This window comes from Malaclemys terrapin, chromosome 21 (genome assembly GCF_027887155.1).
Source record: "Malaclemys terrapin pileata isolate rMalTer1 chromosome 21, rMalTer1.hap1, whole genome shotgun sequence".
Lineage (NCBI taxonomy): Eukaryota > Metazoa > Chordata > Testudines > Emydidae > Malaclemys > Malaclemys terrapin.
This window is the reverse complement of record NC_071525.1, coordinates 12,757,615-12,783,760: the sequence shown is the minus strand read 5'-3', so window position 1 is coordinate 12,783,760 and position 26,146 is coordinate 12,757,615. Positions and strand designations below refer to the sequence as shown.

The 26,146-nt window shown below is 55.0% G+C and overlaps 1 protein-coding gene and 1 long non-coding RNA gene across 2 annotated transcripts; one reads left to right on the top strand and one right to left on the bottom strand.

Moving 5' to 3' along the window:
- The first annotated feature begins 1,020 nt into the window (after positions 1–1,020).
- Positions 1,021–10,922, top strand: SCN1B (sodium voltage-gated channel beta subunit 1). The gene is made up of 6 exons (XM_054011350.1): positions 1,021–2,390; positions 4,909–5,075; positions 6,493–6,733; positions 7,648–7,789; positions 8,817–8,926; positions 9,418–10,922. The coding sequence occupies exons 1-5, from the start codon at positions 2,348–2,350 to the stop codon at positions 8,881–8,883; spliced, it is 660 nt and encodes a 219-aa protein (XP_053867325.1). The 5' UTR covers positions 1,021–2,347; the 3' UTR covers positions 8,884–8,926; positions 9,418–10,922.
- Positions 10,923–14,043: 3,121 nt separating this feature from the next.
- Positions 14,044–16,948, bottom strand: LOC128827412 (uncharacterized). Its single transcript, XR_008442953.1, has 3 exons — positions 16,608–16,948; positions 16,175–16,288; positions 14,044–15,376 (listed from the first exon to the last, which is right to left on the bottom strand). It is a non-coding gene; the product is annotated as an uncharacterized LOC128827412 (long non-coding RNA).
- Between the last annotated feature and the right edge of the window lie 9,198 nt (positions 16,949–26,146).

The window sequence follows — 26,146 nt, the reverse complement described above, 5'->3', positions numbered from 1 at the left end:
AGCAGAACTGGGGAGGAAACCTGGGGCTGGGCTAGCAGGGGTTGCGGGTGGGGAGTGAGGGGCACCAGCAGAACTGGGAGGGTAGGGAATCCAGGGCTGGGCTAGCAGGGGTTGCGGGTGGGGAGTGAGGGGCACCAGCAGAACTGGGAGGGTAGGGAATCCAGGGCTGGGCTAGCAGGGGTTGCGGGTGGGGAGTGAGGGGCACCAGCAGAACTGGGGAGGAAACCTGGGGCTGGGCTAGCAGGGGTTGCGGGTGGGGAGTGAGGGGCACCAGCAGAACTGGGAGGGTAGGGAATCCAGGGCTGGGCTAGCAGGGGTTGCGGGTGGGGAGTGAGGGGCACCAGCAGAACTGGGAGGGTAGGGAATCCAGGGCTGGGCTAGCAGGGGTTGCGGGTGGGGAGTGAGGGGCACCAGCAGAACTGGGAGGGTAGGGAATCCAGGGCTGGGCTAGCAGGGGTTGCGGGTGGGGAGTGAGGGGCACCAGCAGAACTGGGAGGGTAGGGAATCCAGGGCTGGGCTAGCAGGGGTTGCGGGTGGGGAGTGAGGGGCACCAGCAGAACTGGGAGGGTAGGGAATCCAGGGCTGGGCTAGCAGGGGTTGCGGGTGGGGAGTGAGGGGCACCAGCAGAACTGGGAGGGTAGGGAATCCAGGGCTGGGCTAGCAGGGGTTGCGGGTGGGGAGCGAGGGGCACCGGCAGCGCTGGTGGGGGGAGCCCGGGGCTTGGGTAGCAGGGGCTGCAGGTCGGGAGTGAGGGGCACTGGCACAGCTGGGATCTCTGGATCCGTCCTCCTGACTCTCTCGTCCGTTCGCGGCTCTGGCCCCTGCCCCCCAGTGCTGCTGCTGGCGCGACCCGTCCCTGTGTGTGTCCCGGGTGGGCGGGGATTGGCCACTGCGTCCCGCCCCCAGCCCCACGCTCCCCGGCCTGCCGCCGGCGCATGCTGCAATGCATCAAGTCCCAGCCCGCCCTCTGCGCCCGGCGCTTTGATTCATTCGCAGCTGCTCGCTGCAGCCAGCCGGCTCCTCTGCAGTGCGCCGGGCAGGGGCCGAGCCGCAGGGCCACCGCGCCTTCCGCACCTGGCCCCGGCTGCATCGCCCCCTCCCGATCGGACCGGGCACCGGCTGCATCGCCCCCTCCCGACCGGGCACCGGCTGCTTTGCCCCCTCCTGACCTGACCCGGCATCGGCTGCATCGCCCCCTCCCGACCGGGCACCGGCTGCTTTGCCCCCTCCTGACCTGACCCGGCATCGGCTGCATCGCCCCCTCCCGACCGGGCACTGGCTGCATCGCCCCCTCCCAACTGGACAGGGCACCGGATCCATTGCCCCCTCCCAACCGAGCACCAGCTGCATCGCCCTCTCCCGACTGGACACAGGCTCCATCGCCCCCTCCTTACCAGACCAGGCACCGGGTCCATCGCCCCCTCCAAACTGGGCACCGGCTCCATTACATCCTCCGTACCGGACATAGTACATCCTCCGTACCGGACATAGACTCCAGCACTACCTCCCGGTTGGGCACCAGCCTGTCCAGTGTAGTGGCCAGTGTCAAGGTCGACCCTGGGCATCCCCAAAGTGGGCCTGATTCTTCCCCCCAAAGGAGGCACTGGCAGGGCACCATGCCCTGATCACTATTGGACGTGAGTCGGGGCAGCTGGCTGGGTGTGGGCAGCAAATGGGGATTTGTTGAGTGGCCAGTTTGCAGCTCTGCAGTGACACTGAGACAGCGGCTGGACCGGACCGAGCTGGGACCGTGGTGACACCCCCCACTCCCCGCACCGGGGCTCCGGGCATCCAGTCCTGACAGCGCCAGTCCCACGCAGAGCAAGTGTGTCCCTCATGAGCCTGACTCATTTCATGGGCTGCCAGGATCCAGGTGGCAGCAGCTGCTCTGTGGGCCAGGAGCACTGAATCCGGACGGGGTCGCTGTGGAGGGCGAGGGACCTAGGTCTGCTGACAGCTCCCCCTGCTCCCGTTTATGGCTCCTCCAGCCAGCCCTATTGTCTGCCCTGGGCTGTGGGGGTGCCCCTTTCCCAGCAGTGCTGGGCCCTGGGCCCACCTGGGGCGTTGCGTGGCAGCAGGGGCAGCCAGGCTGTGCTAGCCTCTGCCGGGGGGAACGGGCCGGCCAGGACCAGCTGGGAGCATCCGGCCAGGACATTCCAAGACGCAGGCCGGGCAGTGCAGGGCGCCGAGCCCTTGGCTATAAATACCCTCCTCGAAGATTCCTGTCGGGGATCGTCTGTCCGCTGAGCACGGAGCCAGGCGGCAGGGGCAGAGGGGGACCCGCAGCACCAGCCCCACTGAGGAGCTGTCCCAGCTGGCCTGGGCCCCTGATCCCAGGGACCCCACCATGGCTCTGCTGGGCCCATCACTCCTGCTCAGCCTCATCCTTGGTGAGTGCACACCTGGGGCGGAAGATGGGGGCCGAGGGCTGCCCAGAGAGGGGGCTCCTGGGCCCTGGGGGGGAGGGGACGCAGGGCCTGTCCCAGTGGGGACTTCCTGAGCCCTCTCCACACTGCCCCCCACCCCAGGACTGATTCCCTCCCCTCAGGGAAAGCCTGGAGCAGGACGCAGCCACTGAACTAGCCCTGAGGCACGGAGAGACATGGCCAGTCCCTGAGGCCCAGTGGTGGGGAGATGGAGTAGGCAGACAGATAGACAGAGACAGATGGACATGGAGTGCCCAGAGCCATGATTCAGAGAGACAGGGCAACCTGACAGGCCCTGGGGTGACACCCAGCGACCAGGGCAGGAACCACCCAGGAAAGTTTAGATATCAGAATCCAACTGCAGTGACAGAACAAATAGCTCAGTCCTGGGCCCCTCAGCTCTGCCGGTGCCGCTCACTCCCAACCCGCAGCCCCTGCTAGCCCAGCCCTGAGCTCCGTCCTCAGCTCTGCCGGTGCCACTCACTCCTGACCCACAGTCCCCTGCTAGCCCAGCCCTGAGCTCCGTCCTCAGCTCTGCCGGTGCCACTCACTCCTGACCCACAGTCCCCTGCTAGCCCAGCCCTGAGCTCCGTCCTCAGCTCTGCCGGTGCCACTCACTCCTGACCCACAGTCCCCTGCTAGCCCAGCCCTGAGCTCCGTCCTCAGCTCTGCCGGTGCCACTCACTCCCGACCCACAGTCCCCTGCTAGCTCAGCCCTGAGCTCCGTCCTCAGCTCTGCCGGTGCCCCTCACTCCCAACCCGCAGCCCCTGCTAGCCCAGCCCTGAGCTCCGTCCTCAGCTCTGCCGGTGCCACTCACTCCTGACCCACAGTCCCCTGCTAGCCCAGCCCTGAGCTCCGTCCTCAGCTCTGCCGGTGCCGCTCACTCCCAACCCGCAGCCCCTGCTAGCCCAGCCCTGAGCTCCGTCCTCAGCTCTGCCGGTGCCACTCACTCCTGACCCACAGTCCCCTGCTAGCTCAGCCCTGAGCTCCGTCCTCAGCTCTGCCGGTGCCCCTCACTCCCGACCCACAGTCCCCTGCTAGCTCAGCCCTGAGCTCCGTCCTCAGCTCTGCCGGTGCCGCTCACTCCCAACCCGCAGCCCCTGCTAGCCCAGCCCTGAGCTCCGTCCTCAGCTCTGCCGGTGCCGCTCACTCCCGACCCACAGCCCCTGCTAGCCCAGCCCTGAGCTCCGTCCTCAGCTCTGCCGGTGCCCCTCACTCCTGACCCACAGTCCCTGCTAGCTCAGCCCTGAGCTCCGTCCTCAGCTCTGCCGGTGCCCCTCACTCCCGACCCACAGCCTCCTGCTAGCTCAGTCCTGGGCTTCCCTGCATCTCTGCCGGTGCCTCTTACTCCTGACCTGCAGTCCTCTGCTAGCCCAGCCCTGAGCTCCGTCCTCAGCTCTGCTGGTGCTCCTCACTCCCAACCCGCAGCTCTGCTGGTGCACTGCCCCAAGGTAATCTGGTGCATGCTGGGGGCCGCACAGACACAGACAGACACACCCACAGAGCAGATGTGATTCTGTCCAGCCAACAGTGGCTTTCCCAGGCCCTTGCCTTGATCCCCACCTCTCCGGCTGGGAGAGTGACCTGCAGCTCCCCCAGGGAGCAGGACCAGTGCAGCCCCTCGAGACAGGGCTGGCTTTAGCTTTTTTGCTGCCCCAAGCAGAAAAAAAAAGCGCCGCCCCCCAGACCCCCCGCCGAGCGCCGCGCCGCCCCGCCCCCCAGCTGAGCGCCACGCCGCCCCCCGCCGAGCGCCACCGGAACCCCCCCAGAGCGCCGCCCCCCCGAGCCGCCCCCCCCGCCTTGCGCCGGAGCCCCCCCCCCGCGCCGAGCGCTGCCGGAACCCCCCCCCGAGCGCCAAGCCCCGCGACGCCCCCCGCCGCCGGAGCCCGCCCCCTCCCCCTGCCAAGCGCCGCCGGAAACCCCCTCCATCGCCGTGCCCGCGCTGCACCCCCCCCGAGCGCCGAGCCCCGCGCTGCCGGAGCCCGCCCCCGCCCCCCGCCGAGCGCCGCCGGAACCCCCTTCCAGCACCGCGCCCGCGCCGCCCACTCGCCAAGCCCCGCGCAACCGGAGCCCACCCCCCCAGCGCTGCGCCGCCGGAGCGCCCCCCCCCTCCCCGCGGAATGCCACGCCGCGCTCCCCCCGCCGCCCCTTACCAGGTGCCGCCCCAAGCATGTGCTTGGGTGCCTGGTGCCTAGAGCCGGCCCTGCCTCGAGAACTGATTGGAGGGAAGGGAGGGGAAGGGGGAGCATATGGGGGAGCCCAGGGGCTGGGGGTGGTTCTGGGGGTACTGAATGTGCTGATCTGGGGGTGCTGGTGGAAGGAGTGTAGATCAGGTGATGATGGGGTGCAGATGTGGAGTGCTGGGGTGGTTCTGGGGGTGCAGATCAGTTTTGGGGATGCAGATTGGGGGGTTGGGGCTGGTGCTCCTGTGGGGCCTGTAGGGAGCTGTGTGTGACCCTTTAAAACTCTCCCCCCCCTCAGTTTCGTCGTGCTGTGCCGGCTGCGTGGAGGTGGACTCCCACACCGAGGCCGTTTTTGGGATGACCTTCAAGATCCTCTGCATTTCCTGCAAGAAGCGGAGCGAGACCTCGGCTGAGGCCTACACGGAGTGGTACTTCAGGGAGAAGGGCACTGAGACCTTCACCAGGGTGCGCGAGGGCTGGCTGGGGGGGCTGGACTGCACTGGAGGGAGCACGGGGTACAGGAGGGGGAATCAGGTCCCTATCCAGGGCTTTCCCTTCTCCTCCCTGTGGCTTCCCCTGCACGCAGCCTCCTCCTTCACTGCCCAGTCCAACCCCATGTGTTGTTAGACAGCGGCTGGGCCCCACCCCAGAGGTGGCTGCATCTCAGCACTGGCCTATTCCAGACAGGCCCAGGTCACTAACCAGCTGCCCTGAGCTGGGTGAAGGCAGACAAGGCTTGTTCTCTGCTGGTTGCTCACTACTCTCCACCTCCCCATCCCCAAACCCCTAGATTTCTCTCCCCACTCAGCGCTGGGGATAGAAGCCAGGAGACCTGGTTCCCAGCCCCCCGGCTCTAAAGAGTAGACTCCATCCTCTTCCCAGGAGGTTAGAACCTCCTATGAAAAACAGATACCACATCCATCCTGCCTCATGTCTCCCTTCACTGAATATGGGAGGGGAGTGTCACTCCCTATGATGCTGTGGGGCCGCGGGGGGTCACTGTCCGTGGGGCCATGGGGGGGTCACTCTCCATGGGGCTGGCCCCACTAGCTGCCCACGAACATGAGGGTGTCAGCCTGGCTTCCACTTTCCTAGCTTCCCCAGTGGGGTAACCCCAGAGAGCCCCCCACAATCCCACTCCCCGAGATGTTTCCTGCCAGGTGCTCAGCTGACCGCAGCATGGGGAGCCCCAAAAGGTGATTACCTGGGAAATGCCGGAGTCCCTGCAGCCCCGCGAGGCCGTGCAGACAAGTTACACAGAGACTCACCAGAGACCCTGGCCTGCCCCGTCCACACAAGCTCCTCATCTCACCCACAATGCTGAGGCTGCTGTCCTGTCCCCAGCACACCACCGCTGCCCTCCATGGGGTTCTGGTCTCTGGCAGGGTCTGGTCTGGGACAGGCATCCCCCATGGGGCTATGGTCTGTGGCAGGCGACCCCGTGGGGATCTGGTCCATGACAGGCATCCCCCGTGGGGGTCTGGTCCAGGTCAGATGTCTTCCATGGGGGTCTGGTCTGGGACAGGCGTTCCCCCGTTGGTCTGTGGTCTGTGACAGGCGTCCCCCAGGGGGCTGTGGTCTGTGGCAGGCGACCCCAGGGGGGTCTGGTCTGGGACAGGCATCCCCCATGGGGCTATGGTCTGTGGCAGGCGACCCCGTGGGGATCTGGTCCATGACAGGCAACCCCCGTGGGGGTCTGGTCCAGGTCAGATGTCTTCCATGGGGGTCTGGTCTGGGACAGGCGTTCCCCCGTTGGTCTGTGGTCTGTGACAGGCGTCCCCCAGGGGGCTGTGGTCTGTGGCAGGCGACTCCCATGGGGCTGTGGTCTGGGACTGGAGTCCCCTGCAGTGCATGGCCGGCCGTCTGACTTCCTTCCCCCCAGATCCTGCGTTACGACCCTGATGCACTGCTGGAGGTGGTGGATGAGCGGTTCCAGGATCTGGTGGTGTGGAACGGCAGCAAGAACACACGGGATCTGCAGGATCTGTCCATCTTCCTGACCAACGTGACCTACGCGCAGGCGGGCGAGTACCTCTGCCGCGTCGACCGCAACCTCACCTTTGATGGCTACATCTACAACATCGTCATCAACAAGACCATCCACGTCGAGGTGGTGGACAAGGGTGAGTGGGTGGGGCCGCAGGCAGGGGGTGGGGCCATGGGCAGGGGTGGAGCTATGTACACAGGGTGGTGCCACTAGGGTGACCAGAGGGTGTGGGGTAAAAGGTTCCTATATAAGACAAAGCCCTGAATATCAGGACTGTCCCAATAAAATCAGGACCTCTGGTTGCCCTAGTGCCATGTACATGGGGCAGAGCCACAGGTACAGGGAAGTCACAGTAATGGGGGCAGGTCAACACATAGGGGTGGGGCTACCTACAGAGGGTGGGGCCAGAGACATCAGGGCAAGGCCACACACAAGGCTGGAGCCATACACATGTGGGCTGTGGCCACATGGAGGGAGGGGTCTGACTCACTGAGATGGGGCTACACACATGGGACAGCCCAGGTATGGGGGTGGCACCATGTACACAGAAGTGGAGGCACATACATGGGGGGTTGAATCACATGGGGAGAGGGCCACACACATGGAGGAAGGGGCCATACCCGCGGGGAGTGAGGGCACAAGGAGGTGGAGCCACACACATGGGGGTGGAGGTACACACCAGGGGTGGAGCCACACAGAGGAGTGGGGCTGTACACTCATCCTGGGCTGGTGCAGGGGGCCGCGGGACACTCAGGCCGAGCTCCTGAGATGGGCAGGAAGAGCTGGGCTTGGTTACTTCCCAGAGCATCCTGGGAGGGTCCGTGTGTGCTCCATAAATTCAGCAGGGGGGGGAGGGGCAGGCAGGGAAGAGCTAAGGGGCTAAAGGCCCATTGGGGCTGAACTGGGCAGGCAGCCATGGTGGTGTCGGGAGAAGTCAGTTTCTGACAGCCGGAGGTGGGAGGGTCTGGGGCTTCCCCCAGGAGCCGGGGGAACCTGTCCCATTGCAGACAGAGCTTAGGTGGGGGGGTCTCACCCTCTCCCCTCCTGCAGCGAACCGGGACATGGCGTCCATCGTGTCAGAGATCATGATGTATGTGCTCATTGTGGTGCTCACCATCTGGCTGGTGGCTGAGATGATTTATTGCTACAAGAAGATCGCGGCGGCCACGGAGGCGGCTGCACAGGAGAATGCGTGAGTGCAGGGAGCTGGGGGGGCTCAGAGGGGCAGGTGGGGGCTGGGTTGGGCATGACCCAGGTGGGGAGTGCCTGGGGGCAGGCCGGCTATGCTAGGGTGACCAGGTGTCCAGTTTTCGACCGGAACACCCGGTTGAAAAGGGACCCTGGCGCTCTGGTCAGCACCGCTGACCGGGCTGTTAAAAGTCCAGTGCTGCAGGGCTAAGGCAGGCTAGTCCCTACCTGTCCTGGCTGCACGCTGCACCCCGGAAGCAGCCAGCAGGTCCGTCTCTTAGACGGGGAGGCCATGGGGCTCCACGCGCTGCCCCCACCCCCAGATTGTTTCTACACTCCCATTGGCTGGAAACCATGGCCAATGGGAGCTGTGGGGTGGTGCCTGCGGGTGAGAGCAGCGCGCAGAGCCTCCTGGCCGCCCCCCGCCTAGAAACTGGACCTGCTGGCCACTTCTGGGGTGCAGCGCGGAGCCGGGACAGGCAGGAAGCCTGCCTTGCCTCCCCACTGTGCTGCTGACTGGGAGCCGCAGGAGGTAAGCCCACACCCCAACCTCCTGCCCCAACCCCCAGCCCTGAGCCCCCCCCCCCCCAACCTGGAGCCCCCTCCTGCACTCCAAACCCCTCATCCCCAGCTCCACCCCAGAGCCTGCACCCCCAAATGGAGCCCTCACCCCCCCCATACCCCAACTTCCTGCCCCAGCCCAGAGCTCCCTCCAATACCCTGAACCCCTCTGCCCCACCTCCCAGCCTGGAGCCCCCCCCATACTCCAAACATCCCTGGCCCCTCCCCAGAGCCTGCATCCCCAGATGGAGCCCTCACCCCCTCCTGCACCCCAACCCCCTGCCCCAGACCAGTGAAAGTGAGTGAGGGTGGGGAAGAGCGAGCCATGGAGGGCGGGGGAATGTAGTGAGCGGGGGGCAGAGCCTCAGGAAGGGGTGGGTCTAGGGTGTTCAGTTTTGTGCTATTAGAAAGTTGGCAACCCTAGGGTGGGCAGTGGGTGGCAGGCTGTCCTCACCCCCGTCTCTCCACAGCTCCGAGTATCTAGCCATCACGTCGGAAAGCAAGGAGAACTGTGCCGGGGTGCAGGTGGCAGAATAGTTCTTGGGGGCCGTCCGCGAGCCTGGGGGACCTCGTGTGGCGGGTAAGCCCAGATGGCCGGGAGCCCTGGGGGTCGCCCTGGCCCACAGGATTTGGTGCTGCCCTGCATCCTCCCATCAGATTCTGCCTCGCTGCCACCCCAGCACCGACTGCCTCCACCAGCCCCATGGCCCCTCCCTTCCTTGGTGGGGGCACAAGAGCTCCCTGCATCCACCCTAGCGCTGTGCTTTGTGCCCCTGCCCTGCGGGTCAGAGCCAGGAGAGAACCCAGCCTCCCCTGCTCTAACCACTAGACCCCACTCCTCTCCCAGAGCCAGGAGAGCACCCAGGAGTCCTGGCTCCCAGTCTAACCACTAGGCCCCACTTCTTTCCCTATCTCAACTACAATTTGTTGTAACACAGCGTCACATCCCGCTCCCATGGTGGACCCCAGAGAGGATAACAGCCCACTACTGCTAGCAGCAGCGAGGTTCTCCTTTGGCTGCAGGGGCTGTGGTCAGGGTGGCCTGGTTTTGAGTGACATTGTTTGTTGCAGGCCTGATGTAACGGCGAGGAACGAATGAAGGATGAGGGGAGTGATTCGAGATGGGGCACCCCCCAGAGAGTGCCCCCCAGCTGGCTCCCCCACGCACCCTGCACACCTGGGGGCGCCCCAAACAAAGCATGTTGTTGTGAATCCTAGTGCTCACTCTCCCAGCCCCACAGGGGATGGGCAGTGTGCACCTCGCTCTTTTAGACACATCCTTTTGCCTCATGGTGAGCGAGGCTGCCCCCGCCACAATGCATGATGGGGGAAGCAACATGGCCACTGCTCACACAATGCAAAGCTTGGCCTCGGCCTGCTCCAGCCCCCCGCCCCCGCCTCTGGGCACTGCACTCGCGCTTTCTGGTTTGCACATTTTGCGCGCTTCAGGTTGTTTTGGTTACGTCACTGCCAGCACGTTCTGGTTCTGAGGAGCTGGGGCCTGACGTGGAGCAGCCTGGACACGGGGAGGGAAGGGCATCAGAGCCCCAAACAGCTTCCAGCCTGGTCCCAGGTTACCAGCGCAAAGCATCAGCCTCTCAGGGACTTGGGTGAGTCCTCCAGGCTGGCCGCCCAATGGGTTCCTAGGCCTGAGCCAGACTCGAAGTGGTGTCCAGGACGCCTGCATACTGGGATCCCATGGTCCCAGCCACATGAGAGGATGGGGGATGCCTTCAAGATGGCTGCCCAATGGGTCCCAACTTGGCCACACCCAAGGCACCGTGGAGATGGGGGAAATGTCCAAGATGGCTGCCAATGGGTCCTGAGGCCCCACCCCGAGGCTGAGACAGGCATACATGATGGCAGCCTTCAGGACCCCAGGCACGTTCCCTGAAGGAGCTCGTGTTTCCATTCGCAAATGGGATGTACCCCATTGCCCCAGGGGCCTGCTTCGCGGACTCCCAGAGCAGACTCCCCTGAGTCCCCCACCCTCCATCCCCTCCCAATGGCCAAGGCATGGCAGGCAGGGTTGGGCTAGGGTTCCTCCAGGTCCCTGGCACTCAGACAGCTCCTCCCGTCATGGGGGGGAGAGGCTGAGATCTGGGGGAGCAGCCCCCACAGAGGGCATCTGAGGGGTTTGCTAGTGAGTGCCCCCCTCAGCCTTCCAAGGGGTGCTGCAAACTCTACCCCCTCCCCTCCATGCACTGACACCAGAGATACCAGCTGTCCCCATGCCATCCAGCCCCCCATGCAATATCCCCCAGTGCCATATCCTCCCATGCCAGCCACCCTTCCATGCCATCCAGCCCCCCAGTGCCATAACCCCCCATGCCATCCAGCCATATCTCCCATGCCTGCCAGCCATCCCCCCATGGCATCCTGCTCCCCAATGTCATGTCCCCCTCAGTCCCCCTGGCCCAGGGGACTCATCACCCCAACCCAGCCACTCTGGGCTCTTCAGGGAATACAGCTGAGTGGCTCCCGGCCCCTCCTTCTCCGACCCTTGGACAGGTCCTGGGGACCCACCCGTCACTGTGCCGTAGGGGCTGTTCATGGAATAAAGAGACTGGATTTCATCCTGCACTCACAGTGTGATTCCTGGGGTGGGGGGGACTTGGGGCAAGGGGGGGTGGGGATAAAGGTGTGGGGGGGTATGGGTGTGATGGGTTGTCAACCCCCAGGGTGCAGCCTGGGAGCTGTGGGAACCGCTGTGCCCCCAACCCACCAGCTGGGCAGGCCTCTCTCACACTGCTTTGTAGAGATTCAGCCAGCCTCTCCAGTCCCTGTTATCACCCAACTTGACAGCAGGTGGTATCACACATCCAGCTGAGCTACCTGAGTGCTTTACCTAAGCCACTCAAGGACAGACAGAAAACAACAGCCAATTTCTCAGATCCCCAGCCTTTCACCCTCACTGGAGAATAAACCCAGTATTATACCATCTTGCACTGTACAATGCAAGCTCATTAATATAGTTTGCTTTCCCCTTGATGTGGGAAAGATATGAACCAGCCTTTGTTTACAGAGATGAGATTTTCCCAGCCACTTCATTGAAAACATGCTGGTAAAGATAAGAACATAAAACACGTTTATTAAATACAGAAAGATAGATTTTAAGTGATAGCAAACAGATCAAATCAGATTACCAAGTCTAAAATACTAGAGGGATAATATTTGAAGTGGCAATTTCTCAACCTTACTGATGATACAAGCAGTCAATTGAGTTTCCATACACTGGCTAAAAATCCCTTTAGCCTGGGACCAGCACTTCCCCCAATTCAGTCTTTGTTCCCAGGTGTTTCCAGGAGTGTCCTTGTGTGGGGAGTGAGGCCACGAGCTGATGTCACTCCCTGCCTTGTATAACTTTAACATATAGTGGGAACCCTTTTTTCCAAACTCAGTCCACTCCAGTTTGTAGACAAATACAGGTACCAAAATGGCATTCAATATCATGTGGCCTGGTCACATGCCCTTACATGCCTTGCTGAGTCATAGCATCCATTACTCATAGGCTGGTTGAAACGTTCACACAGGAAGGCTAAGTTCTTCCATGGTCCATTGTCTTTGTTGATGAATCATTAGCACTGTCTAGCTTCTTCATTGTTGTACCTGAAAGGCTAGCTGTGGGGGTTATCCACAGTAAGCACATTTGAAATACGGGTTCATAGTCAATATTCAAAACTTCAGATACAAAAATGATGCATGCCCACAAATAGGATAATCATATTTGGCAAATCATAACTTTTGCAATGACACCTCACATGACCCATTTTGTACAAAATGCATCATAATTATGCAATAATCACATCATAAGCAGCACTATGATGAATATGGGGTGCACTGTCACAGTGGGGTCAGGGAGCGGATAGGGGGCTATGTGAGTGATAGATGTGGGGGGTGATGGGAAATATGGGGTTAGGTAGAGGGGGATCTCTAACAGCTTGCAAAGTGGGAGGCATGGGGAGCGCAGGCTGGGATGGGGAGAGGGATCCTGGCAGCAGGGGAGGGGGTGGTGTGGGGAGTGCAGGCTGGGAGGCAGGGAGGGAGCCTGGCAGTAGTGGAGGGGACAACATGGGGAGTTCAGGCTGACGGGGGGGAAGGGGTGGCATGGGGGGGGAGTGCAGGAAGGGGGGCTGGAAGGGAGCCTGGCAGCATGGGAGCGGGGTGGTGTGGGGAGTGTAGGCCATGGGGGCAGGGAGGTTGCAGCTGATGTGGGGAGTGGTCTGTCATGGACCCACAGATCATGCCCACTCTTGGCCCCATATGGTCACTGGGGGAAACCCATTCAGCGTGACAGCCCTTCTCGGGGTCCACTCTCTCAGAGGTTAAGCCCCTCCGCCTCTCTGAGCCTTAGCACGCCTGTTTTTCACCGTGGGCCCCCTCAGGGAGTCCACTTGCTCTGGACCCCCGGAGCCTCCACTCCCAGAGGGAATAATGCCACCCTGTTCTCTAGACCGGAGCGACTCTCAGCCAGTGTAAAACAGGAGTGTTTACTGAGCGTCTGAACACAGCACAGGAAACTCTCAGGACCCTCAGGCCTGGCCTCCCTCAGCACAGTTACATCTAAGTCTCCCTTGCATCCAGGCATAGGTGTGCGCAGCCCATTTCATTAGGGTGTGCACCCAAGGAGCCCCACCCTGCCCTAGCCCCACCCTCATCCTGCCCCCATCCACTCCCTCCTACTTCCCGAACCCTGACTGTCCCCCTCAGAACCCCCAACCCCCCCTGCTCCTTGTCCCCCGACTACCACCTCCTGGGACCCCTGCCCTTAACTGCCCCCCAGAACCCCTCCCCCTATCTAAGCCTCCCTGCTCCTTGTCCCCTGACTGCCCCCTTAGGACCCTCCCCCCTACCTGTCCCCTGACTGCCCCGACCCTTATCCACATCCCTGCCCCTAGACAGACCCCCAGGACTGCCATGCCTATCCAACCGCTCCCCACCCCCGACAGGCCCCCCCCAGAACTCCTGACCCCTACAACCCCCCAGCTCCTTGTCCCCTGACCACCGCCTCCAAAGACCCCCCCCCCAATTGCCCCCCCAGGACCTTCCTTGCTCCCTGTCCCCTGACTGCCCTGACCCCTATTCACCCCCTGCCAGACCGTGGGACTCCCATGCCCCATCCAACCCCCCCTGCTCCCTGACTGCCCCCTCCAGAGACCCCCTGCCCCTAACCACCCCCCCGGGATCTCACCCCCTATCCAACCCACCCTGCTCCCTGTCCCCTGACTGCCCCCACCCCTTATCCAACCCCCCTGGCCCTGGACCCCTTACCATGAGATGAGGGTCCTAGCCTCCCCGCGGAGCCAAACACTGCCCCGCAGAAGCATGCAGCCCCAGCTCCACAGGTGGGATGGGAGACAGAGGGGCTCAGGCCAGCTCCACACAGAGTGGGGTCAGGGCTTCAGCCCTGCAACTTTTGCCACTAGGGTGGCTGGGGCTCCCTAGACGGGGACTTCAACCCCACATCTGCCAGGGTCCAGGGCTTCTCCTTCCTGCCCCAGTGTGGCTACTCTGCCCCCCCCCCTTCCAGTGCAGCTCCTGCCAGTGTCCGGGCTTCTCCCCCACCAAGTGCAGCTCCTGCTCGGGTCTGGGCTTCTCACCACCCGCCCCCCCAGTGCAGCTCCTGCCGGGGTCCAGGCTTCTCCTCCACCCCCACTCCCTCCTCCCACGTGGCTCCAGCCCTGTCTGGGGCTTCTCTTCCCCCACCCCCGCATGGCCCCTGCCGGTATCTGGAGCTTCTCCCACTGCACCCAGCCCTAGCCTCGCTGGGCTCCCTTGGGTCACCTGCTGCCTGCTGTGGCCGGAATGGAGCCTGGCTAGCAGGGAGCAGCCATACACGTGGACACCATGGCCACCAGCCCAAGAAGTGCGGGGCAGCCCTAGGTAAGCAGGGGCTGGCTGTGCTGCTACTGGTAGCCCCGCACTCCCACCCACACCTAACCTAAGGCTTTTTGTGTGTGTGTGTGAGACTCACTCGGCCCCTGCAGGGAGGCAGAAAGCAGTTGATTTGAGTCTGCCTGGCAAACAGCTGAGGAGGGGAGGGGGAAGGAGCAGCCTTCCCAGCCGGAGCTCAGGACATTAGGGTGTGCCGGGGCACACACAGCACACCCCGTGCGCATGCCTATGCACCCAGGTGGGCTCTGCCTGCTCACTCTCTCCAGTCCAGAGAACCTGAGCTTTTCAGCTGGGCATCTGATATCACCGGCCCCAACAGCTCCTCCCCTGTCCTTTGTCTTCCATCCCAGGTAAAGAGACCGCTGGGGCCCTCTCTCTTCAGTACTTTGTTCCCCTCTGGCTGGAACTGGTTGATCAGGTCACCAGGGTCCTCTCTCTTCAGCCCTTTGTGCTCTCACTGGCCAAGCTGGGGTGGGCCTCTTAGTCTCCAGGTCACCAGTTGTTAGGGTTCCCCTTCTCCAGGCTATTGTTTGGGGGTCCCAGCTGCCAGGCAAGGTCACACCTGATCCTCTGCAACAACAAACCCTCTCCCACCACCTTGTTAAACATACAGCACACAGGGAAACTGAGGAGTGCACACGCTATTAATGGAAAACACTACAAAAATCCCAAACTTCGTCACATGGTCTCTCGGGACCTTGACCAAGGCATCAAAACTGGTGTTCTAAGGTCAAAGGCTGGGATGTCGAGGATTGAGGGGCTGATGGAGACGGGGAGGTGTGGGGAGTGCAGTCTGTTTACCCTAGGAACCATTTGCTCCAGGCCACTGTGCTGGGTTAGGGGGCCGCAAAGTTGGAGGGACAGGAGATGGGGCCTTTCCCCCTGGAGGGCACTGAGCCTGATTCATACTCAGGTGGCTGTGGGGACGCCATCCCTGGCTTGGTTCCGCGCGTGGATCCAGTGAAGGGTTCCTGGGCTCCATCGGGGACTTGAGGTTCCTGGCACTGGACTCCACTCACCAAGCGCTACTCACTGAATTAGGGTCAGCAGCTATTGCTGCGTGTCGCGAGCAACTGCCTCTGGCATGTGGGGCATGGTGACTCCACGGAGACAGGCTGTGAGCCAGGGATCCATCCTGAAAGGAACGGACAACAGAAACCAGGAGTCCAGGCTCCAAACCCCAGCCCCCTCCCAAACCACACTCCCCTCCCAGAGCCAGGATAGATCCTAGGAGTCTAGACTGTTCCCAGACGCTCGCCTCCTGGCTCTAATCCATGAGAACCACTCTCCTCCATCAGCCAGGATAGAACCCAGGTTTCTTCTTTCAGATGTGTCCCTATGGATGCTCCACTGTAGGCATGTCTATGTCCCTGTGTCTCTGATCGGAGATCTTTGGTAGCCGTGTCCATTCGGCCTGCACATGCGCTCTCCCTCCCGCATGCTCTGCCTTGAGGCTAACTTGTGCTGAGCAGGTGAACCACACTCTGGTCTGAGACAGGGTGGAGAGCAGTCCACTTTCTCTTACCTCAGAGTTTTAGAGTTCGGTTTTTAGAGCTACTATTAGAGTTTGTTAGATCTTCTTAGTCTTATCTTAGTTCTATCAGGACCACCTGGGGGGGGGGCAAGTGGGGCAATTTGAGTCCTTCACTCGCTCCGGGGGCCCTGGAAAACTGTCGTGGGGCCCGGGCCCCTGGAGCTTCTTCCGCTCCGGGTCTTTGGCGGCAATTTGGCGGCGGGGGGGTCCTTCCGCTCCGGGACCCGCATCCGAAGACCCCAGACCCCCTGAATCCTCTGGGCGGCCCTGGGTTCTATTAGTTTTTCCCCTATTAAAAAACAAACCAAACTTTTCTTACCCCTGTTTTCCCCCCTTTTATCTCCCCTCTGGGGATCACCAGTAGGGGGCATACCTGGCTCATCTGGGTTTAAACAGTACCTGTCCTTCAGGAAGAAAATACCGGTTATGGATGGACATGCCACTGCATCTGGTGCCTCAGAGAAGCTCCCTTCCACAGAGGTGTACTTTCTGCCAGCAGCTGAAGGCTAGCTCCTGAAAAGAAATAAAAAACATAAGTTAAAGTTGAAACTCTTCCTTATGCTCTTAAGCTAGTGTCCAAACCTGGTCCCAAATCCCCTCTGCGGCACAGACCATTCCTGGAGCCTTCTACTTCTAAGGAGGAAATCTGGACTTGTCTCACAAGGCTTGCAGCTCTCAAACTGAGCCCTGGACCAGCCAGAGGAGATCCCTGGCTGGATTGATCACCGATGGGTCCGAAGCACCATTCCAATAGGACACCTGGGTCCTCCAGTGCAGACCGCCTATAAGCCTAAGGACCAGAAGGGTGCAGGATCTGAAGTGGCAGCATCACCTGTCAAAGGCAAGAGCGCAGACCCTGGTACCAGTATGGTAATCCTCGGTAACAACTACTTCCAAGCAACCCTTCTCGGACTGACCATCTTGGGCAAGATCTCTGCTGATTTCCTCAGGGCCAGCGAGTCAGCACCGACAAGCTCTGACGGTACTGATCACCGTGGTACTGCAGGAGTTTCGTTTTTCCAGAGATCTCATGGTGGCTGAGACTCCAGAGTTCCCACTCCTTGATACCGGGTATGACATAATTGACATGAACTGTGAGTATATTGTTGCAACCAGGGTCCTATGGTTGCACCAGGTCTTGTACAGAAAAGAATGTTATTCCTGCTACCCTTGTAAAAGATAACACAGTCTCTTCAAGGCTGGGGGAAGAAAAACTTGGCATTTGGGAAGCTTCACAAGTGGGTGGGGTCCACCCACAGAAATTCCAGAGGGAGGGGTTGAGGGCAGGAATGGCTGCAGTGCACACTTTCCTTGCCAAAGCCTCAAACACATGCCTGAATTAAGAGCCTTCTCCAGAGACGCAGAAGAATCTGTATCTGAGCACCTACCATGGCAACCTAGTGACAGAGGATGTGGAAAAAGCTAATGTACTCAATGCTTTTTTTGCCCCTTTCTTCACCAACAAGGTCATCTCCCAGACTACTGCACTGGGCAGCACAGCATGGGGAGGAGGTGACCAGCCCTCTGTGGAGAAAGAAGTGGTTTGGGACTATTTAGAAAAGCTGAATTAGCACAAGTCCATGGTGCCTGATGCGCTGCATCCAAGGGTGCTAAAGGAGTTGGCGGATGTGATTGCAGAGCCATTGGCCATTATCTTTGAAAACTCATGGTGATTTGGGGAGGTCCCGGATGACTGGAAAAAGGCTAATGTAGTGCCCATCTTTAAAAAAGGGAAGAAGGAGGATCCAGGGAACTACAGGCCAGTCAGCCTCACCTCAGTCCCTGGAAAAATCACGGAGCAGGTCCTCAAGGAATCAATTCTGAAGCACTTAGAGGAGAGGAAAGTGATCAGGAACAGTCAGCATGGATTCACCAAGGGCAAGTCATGCCTGATTAACCTAATTGCCTTCTATGACAAGATAACTGGCTCTGTAGATGATGGGAAAGCAGTGGATGTGTTATTCCTTGACTTTAGCAAAGCTTTTGATATGGTCTCCCATAGTATTCTTGCCGGCAAGTTAAAGAAGTATGGGCTGGATAAATGGACTATAAGGTGGATAGAAAGCTGGCTAGATCGTCAGGCTCAACGAGTAGTGATCAATGGCTCCATGTCTAGTTGGCAATGGGTATCAAGTGGAGTGCCCCAAGGGTCGGTCTTGGGGCCAGTTTTGTTCAATATCTTCATTAATGATCTGGAGGATGGCGTGGACTGCACTCTCAGCAAGTTTGCAGATGACACTAAACTGGGAGGAGTGGTAGATACGCTGGAGGGTAGAGATAGCATACAGAGGGATCTAGACAAATTACAGGATTGGGCCGAAAGAAATCTGATGAGGTTCAACAAGGACAAGTGCAGAGTCCTGCACTTCGGACGGAAGAATCCCATTCACTGCTACAGACTAGGGACCGAATTGCTAGGCAGGAGTTCTGCAGAAAAGGACCTAGGGGTTACAGTGGACGAGAAGCTGGATATGAGTCAACAGTGTGCCCTTGTTGCCAAGAAGTTAACGGCATTTTGGGCTGTATAAGTTGGAGCATTGCCAGCAGATCAAGGGATGTGATCATTCCCCTCTATTCGGCATTAGTGAGGCCTCAACTGGAGCACTGTGTCTAGTTTTGGGCCCCACACTACAAGAAGGATGTGGAAAAATTGGAAAGAGTCCAGCAGAGGGCAACAAAAATTATTTGTCTGCAGCACATGACTTATGAGGAAAGGCTGAGGGAACTGGGATTGTTTAGTCTGCAGAAGAGAAGAATGAGGGGGGATTTGATAGCTGCTTTCAACTACTTGAAAGGGGGTTCCAAAGAGGCTGGATCTAGACTGTTCTCAGTGGTAGTAGATGATGGAACAAGGAGTAATTGGTCTCAAGTTGCAGTGGGGGAGGTTTATGTTGGATATTAGGAAAAACTTTTTCACTAGGAGGGTTGTGAAGCACTGGAAAGGGTTACTTAGGGAGGTGGTGGAATCTCCTTCCTTAGAGGTTTTTAAGGCCTGGCTTGACAAAGCCCTGGCTGGGATGATTTAGTTGGGAATTGGTCCTGCTTTGAGCAGGGGGTTGGACTAGATGACCTCCTGAGGGCTCTTCCAACCCTGATATTCTATGATTCTATGGTACACGAAGGGAATGGGAAATGCACTAAACACTGGGCAAGCCAGGCTGTGTGAGTGGAATCAGTCTGTCATAAGTTGGCTGTTGAGCCTGTGTCTTTTGCTACTTCATCTGGGGGTCAAGACAAAGGAGTCAATACTAACGGTAAACCCTTTAAAGATGTGTGACATACCTGATTTGTGGGGAAAACTTTTGCACATGCAAAACAGTCCCACAAGCATGTTGCTTCTCAGCTTATAGCTGTAAACAGGCTGGAAGTTTGGCACAGCAGCAAAAGCATAACAGGCCTACGCGGTTGTGGTGTGGAAGGGAAAACTGAGGCACACCACCTCATGGCATTGGTGGCTAAATGCCAAGACACCTACACTTTAATAGATATTGCTATCTGCATTCTGTTAGCAATACTACACCCCAACATGTTTTCAGGCCGGGGACCAGGAACTCCAAACCTTGCTAGAACACCTGACATGATAGGGTTTAAAGGCATTGGGACGGTTTGTGACCAGAGACAAAGAGGGATTTTACATGTACTGCCTCCACCCTGGACAGTGTCCAAGACTCTGGCAGTAAGTTCAGGAGGACGGTGTGATATTATTGACATGAACTGTGACCGTATAAATCATTTTTGCAACCGGGGCCTATGGTTGTACCAGGTCTTGTACAGAGGCGGTCAAGTTGGGTGTCTATGGAAAAGTTGTAGGTTGCTGGTTATGATTATGTTGTCTGTATGTGTGTATAATTTTTGTATTTAAAGTTATGAATATTGGCTATGTACTTGTATCTCAATGTGTTTGATTCTAAGTAACCTCAGTGATTGCTCCCTCAGGTATTAATTACTTACTGTCAAAGTTAGACTCAGGACTCATAGTTTGTCAGACCACTCTGTTTTATTAGCACAGCGCTCTGCTAATACATTCAGATACTGTGAGCCCCCATGCAAGATTCAAACAGTCTTATTTATACAGATAAAAGGGTGCGAACTAAACAAAGGGACAGAGAGAGCAAAATTGTAAAATTTGCATAGGGCACAATATGCATATCCTGCTTCCTTATTAACTCTTATCGATCTAAGGCTAATGCTTCACCAATTGCCCTTAAGTGGGGCAATTCATTAAGCAGTTAATGTCTGCTTTCCTGCCCCCCTGGCTTGCAGCATTTCTCATTTCTACTTAAAGGTACATACAGCATTCTTTAATTCATTCATTCTATTTCTTTAATATAATTCATTTCACTTTCACAATCCCTCCTTTTGGTCAAGCTTACGCAAAGATCAACAATTACTGGGTTCCACATATTAATCGTTCTTTATCTCTTCGTTCATCAGTGATATTTCGAAATCATATTAGCACTCTGTTTTGGGGCAGTCACTTGGGTGGCATACCTTACACAATCCTGGATACAACAGGAGATTAGCTGAAAGCATACAAAAATCATTAGGATTTCAAACAGGATAGTCAGGGCTCCCTGAAACAACCAGTTTCCTATACCAGAGAAATTTAACAGGTTACCTAGCCACTTCCATAAAGAACTCAGCTCTTCATGGGGAAGATATGCGATTTGTTCTAAGTGACTAGCACGATCTATTTCTTCCTTGGGTTCGTCAGGTATGAACACACAACATTCTTTTCCAGTGAGAGCACAGGTCCCTCCTTTGGCCGCCAGCACAATGTCCAATGCCTGACGGTTTTGGAGGGCCATCTGTCGGATCACCCCTGTTTCTTTGGCCAGGGCTCTTAAACTCTCTCCGGTTTCATTTGCCATTATTTCAACTACTGCTTGTAACCTCAGGAGCCCTTTTGTATGGTGTTGAAAGATTGTATTGTTTTCACTAAGGTTACTGTGGGGGGAACATGAAATTGATTTTTTTCTGTTTGATCCTCAGGTCAAGAAAAAAATTCATATCCCCATACCCAGCCCGCCACTTTTTAGTTTTGTTTGAATAATCCCATACACTATTGGCCACAATATGCTGAAGGCAACGGCTTTTTCCCAGATCCAGCCCTGTGCATTACACACCCAACACCAATGACCTTTCCCCTCCACCACACTTATCCATTTAGATACATTTATTCCCACTGCTTCCCAAGTGTCATTATTGTTCCATGTTTTGTTAAACGGACAAGGTCCTCCAGTGAGGTCTGGGGAATTGAGTGGGATTGCCAGGACAGGAACACCAGCTTGAGAGTGGGCTGGGATGTGGCTGCAGATCCAGCAATTAGAAATATTAAGGGTCTGAGCTATCCACACTTGCTGCTGGATAAAAGAATTGTCATTGTGGACTCCCCAGACCTTAAGACACCAGCAGCCAAGGAACAGGCGCCACCAGAGGCTCATGTTGGAGGCAAGGCCCTTCTGGTTCTGACAACCTCAACTGAGGGAACCACAGTCACGGTTTTACATCCACTGAGCAGCAGGCGCTAGGCTCACTACTGCTTCTTTTTGGGCCTTGCTTTAGGTCCTCGTCTGCTTCTGGCAACCCTTACGAGAGCGTAGATGGTAAGGTATTGCAGGCTGTTCCTCTACGTCTTCTTCTGGAGTCAAAATTGACTCTGCGTGGTCCTGAGGTGATTGGTTTGCTGGGGGGGTGCCTTCTTACACTGCGAAGCATGTATGCACGCTGTGATGCCAGACAGTTTAACAGCCATCTGGATAGTAAGCAGTATCTGATGATTCTTTGATGTCCTTTAAGTCTCTTTACTTCTTCTTCCTTGACTCTGGCTATAACAATGGCCTTCACACCTTATCTTTTCCTGATGCATACATTCCTTATTCACACAGATTGAGAATACAAACAGTAGTATTTTATATGGAGCAAAAAGGCATTGCAAATTAAACCTTGCTAAGTTTTACAATCAATAACCAAGACAATTTACATTGAGACCCAGGCCTTCAATGTTCCTCTAATCTACTTAACATAGACACAATAGAGAATCCTGTTTCTTACTTACTAAACCTTAAAACAAAGAAATGTATATTTAACTAGAGGCCTACTTTGTAATACATATAGGAAACCATAGTAGACATTATAACTTATTCTAAAACAAAAGGGTGACCATAATCAGTCATAAGGATTGTTCTGGTCTGTCATTCCTTTCTGCTATTCAAAAAGGGTGGCTGACAGGGATGAAATCAAATCATACATTAATTCTTATGGGACATTATAAAATCCTGCTCCTACATATCCCCCTTTTGACACTAAGATTATTAATCGCCAGTGTCACTTCTTATTTAGTCCACGTAATAGAAAATACAGGGAGGCGATTTGGGCCTGTGGCTCTAGCTTTGCATACATTTGTTTTATCCAACAGCACATTTCAAACGTTATAATTAAACACATACAATTTAAAATAAAAACCAATTAGGGTTAGTAACATTAGTATGCCAGTAGTTGTGGGAGACCATTCAGAAAATATATTATACCAATGGTAAGCTGTTATGTCTTTCTGCAGTGGCAATTCTTAACATGTTGCCATTTGCATGTATAATATGAATGGTTTGGTTTCCCACATTGCCTTTTTGTTTGTTTTAGGAACTATGTTACCTTTTTACCTTTTTGTAAACACAGTACTTACATTACATTTACATTTGTCTATTGGAAGGTTGCTAACACTTCCATTTTTTTAAAACACTTTCCCCCCCAAGAATTAACACATACACATAGCCCATTATACAGTACTTTGGTCTCATTATTCATTTTATTCCACATACAGGATCCTAGTGAGATGTCTTTACTACAGGGCTTTGGAGCAACAGGCATGGATAAGCATACCCACTTTTATTTGTTTCTTATTAGGTTGTCCTGTAGCTGATATTAGCTTTTTCTGAAAGACAAAAATAACATTTTTCTACCCCTTTTGGGGTGGCATTCATTATTGCTTAAAATATTCCTTTCTTTTACAAATACCCTTGCTGATTGCAGGCAAAACAAGAGAAATTACCTCCATATTTTCCTGTGTTTTTGTTCTATAGGCAGGCCAGGTTTTAATGGCTTCTATCTTTTAAGAGTTATGGGGAAATTATCCCACTGTTCAGTCATTAAATCCATGAGGTGGTGTACCTCAGTTTTCCCTTTACAGCAGACCAAGGTTACAATGTCTTTCCTGCTGTGTTAAGCTTTAAGTTTGTTCACAGGTAACAGCTGAAAAGCATCATTACCATAAAGGATTTTTTTCCCCAAAATCATACACACATTGTTACAGAGGTACTTATTAACATTAAATTTATTTTAATTAAAGGTATCTTGTTATACGTGCCTTTTATTTAGATAATTTGTTTGCTGACCAGGTATGTTCTTTATCTGCAACTTCTTTGTGCTGGCAGTTCTCTCACTTCCTTTATCAGTTAGATAATTTGCATCAACACTGGCTTGGCTTTTGGATTCAAAACCATTAGCAGAGCTCAGAGACTCTGTCTTAAAAGGAACACAATTAACTCTTACCAGAGTTTTGATTACTTTTAACTCTTGCTTCCAAAACACACACAGATCTGAAAAAGAAAACACAGTCTATTGTGGCTCCTTTAGAGCCCTAATAGGATTTTAATTAAGTAGCATGTTTCGTTTGCATTTCTTTTACTCCCTCTATAATATACACTGCACACGTCTGCACATTCCTTCTATACTTTAACTTTTAAAACATTCGCCACATTAATTTTTACATAAGGTGTAACTGTTTCTTTTGTTTTGTGCACCTCACCCCTGCTGTTGCTTCAGAGGGGCACTGTCTTTATTCTTTTCCTACAGCTTTCATTTACTATTTTGTTACAAAAACAAACAAACAGAATCCAGAATCTCTCCCTATTTTTCTGATTTTGACTGCCCTGCTGCAGTCATGACTTGGTCTTTATTTGAAAACATTTAAATTTTGTAAAGAATCAAGTTACCCCGTAAGGGTTAAATACCAAATCTCAAAGTCAACCAACACTGGTTACCTGTGTCTGGCAAAAAGGTCTGTCAGTTTTGCAACTTTGAATTAAAGAGTCAAATGGATTTTTAGTGGCATTATAAACAAAACAAAACCAATTTATCTTAAACTTACAAAACAGGAGTTTTACAAACCTCACATATTCCTACAGACAGACAGATACATTCACATTTTCTCTCCCTTAACATCCCTCTTACACGGCTTTGTTTTTACATAGCTGTACATAGATTACATTCCCTTTATACATTTGGGGCAGTTAAGTTCCAATTGAACCCCCCCTATGTTCTTTTAGCAAATTTGACTCAATTGTTCATAGTCAAATGATTTTAATTAGATAGTCTCTTTACCTGGATTATTTACAGACATTCCTCTGGAAAAGGGCCCATTTTTCCTTTAGAATGGCTGCAAAGAAACCAAGAATTCTTTTAACAAGATCCTTTTTAACATTTTCACAAAGTTGAACTGTTTAATTCTCTCCAGCCTCTGTAGAGTTAACTTTTCACTCTTTCCTTAAATCACTTGTTTATTTCCCAAAATGACACCTTTATCCACTCAGATTTCACCATTTTAAGTATTGTTCCAGGGGTTCATACTTGCACTTACTCCTGACACTATGCCCTTAGGGCTTCCAACCTGGTTTTTTTTTTAGTTTCTTTATCTGTTGCTTGCCTGCTTGTCTGGGCCCAATCCCGCTTTTTCCAATGAACCATTTTTGTGAGTGATATTGTGGTCATTTCACAATTTTGAAAGAAATGCTTAAGGAAAGGGCCCAGGAAGGGTGGGGGCTAGTTGAGGAGCCCACCCTCCTTGCTGAATTGGTAATGGAACACTAAATAATCAGTTTCTGAGGCAGACAACTAAGGGGAACACAACAAGGGGCATTTTATCCTTTTTACAATGAGAGGGGAGTATGAAGGGAGTTGGGATCGATCCAGGGTTGTTTTTTTTGTCAGAGAACAGGGTGAAGGGGAGCGCTCAGTCTGGTGGTGGGAGAGGAGGCTTTTAATAAAGCTTTTAACTTATTATTTGAATATTTGAGAGAGGCGAGTTTTGATTTTGTCCACCTACGATTTGCCTCTTCCCACCACTGCATGAAACAATTAACCTCTCCTTTAGCCAATTTAGTTTTAGGCTGGCCGAGTTTGTTTTTTAAGATGTCCACTCGGTCCTTGTTCCGGGGTTTTAACAGTGGCCACTGAGTTTTGGGATCTCCCTGAGTTAGCCTAGACCATTTTTCCAGAAATTTACAGGAGTCCGGACCCTTCCTAAAACTGAGCCAGCGTTCCTTTAGGGAACTGTCCCGACTTAGACGTCTGGTTACCAATACAGGAGGACTTTACACACACCAATCACACAAGAAGGAAATTCGGGTTCGTCAGGGCGATGCCCGGTGCAACACACAAAAGGAGCCCACAGGCTACTGACTCAATCGCCCTTGCTTTCACACCAAGAGTTTTACCCAAGGTGCAGTGCGGCTGCGATTGTGCAGATTTCACTCACTCAGACCGCGGGGACAGGAACCCCTTGGTCGGCCGATACCCGGACGGAGATGGCACCCAGACTCAAACACTCCACAGGAGGACGGATAGACACAGACAGGACAGTCCTCAGTCCGGACAAAACACAGAAATAATTACCTGACCAGATTCCTGATGTCAGATCCCGGGATCCCTACCAGAACAGAGTGGGAACCAACAGGTTCGATGGCGTAGACCTCACTGTGGTTGTGCACCCTTCCGTTCAGGAGGAGGACCGCTCGGGCCAAATGCCCAGGTGCCGGCTACCACGGTCGTCCTACAAAAACGGTCAGGAATCACACAGCCCCAGTGAAGACGGTTGCCATCTCGGTGGAACCTCCAAATTGTCAAAGTTAGACTCAGGACTCATAGTTTGTCAGACCACTCTGTTTTATTAGCACAGCGCTCTGCTAATACATTCAGATACTGTGAGCCCCCATGCAAGATTCAAACAGTCTTATTTATACAGATAAAAGGGTGCGAACTAAACAAAGGGACAGAGAGAGCAAAATTGTAAAATTTGCATAGGGCACAATATGCATATCCTGCTTCCTTATTAACTCTTATCGATCTAAGGCTAATGCTTCACCAATTGCCCTTAAGTGGGGCAATTCATTAAGCAGTTAATGTCTGCTTTCCTGCCCCCCTGGCTTGCAGCATTTCTCATTTCTACTTAAAGGTACATACAGCATTCTTTAATTCATTCATTCTATTTCTTTAATATAATTCATTTCACTTTCACATTACTCTGGGTTAATTAATAAGCAGAAGTGATTTTATTAATTATAAAACGTAGCCCGTTTTCTCTGCCAGTTTGGGCCT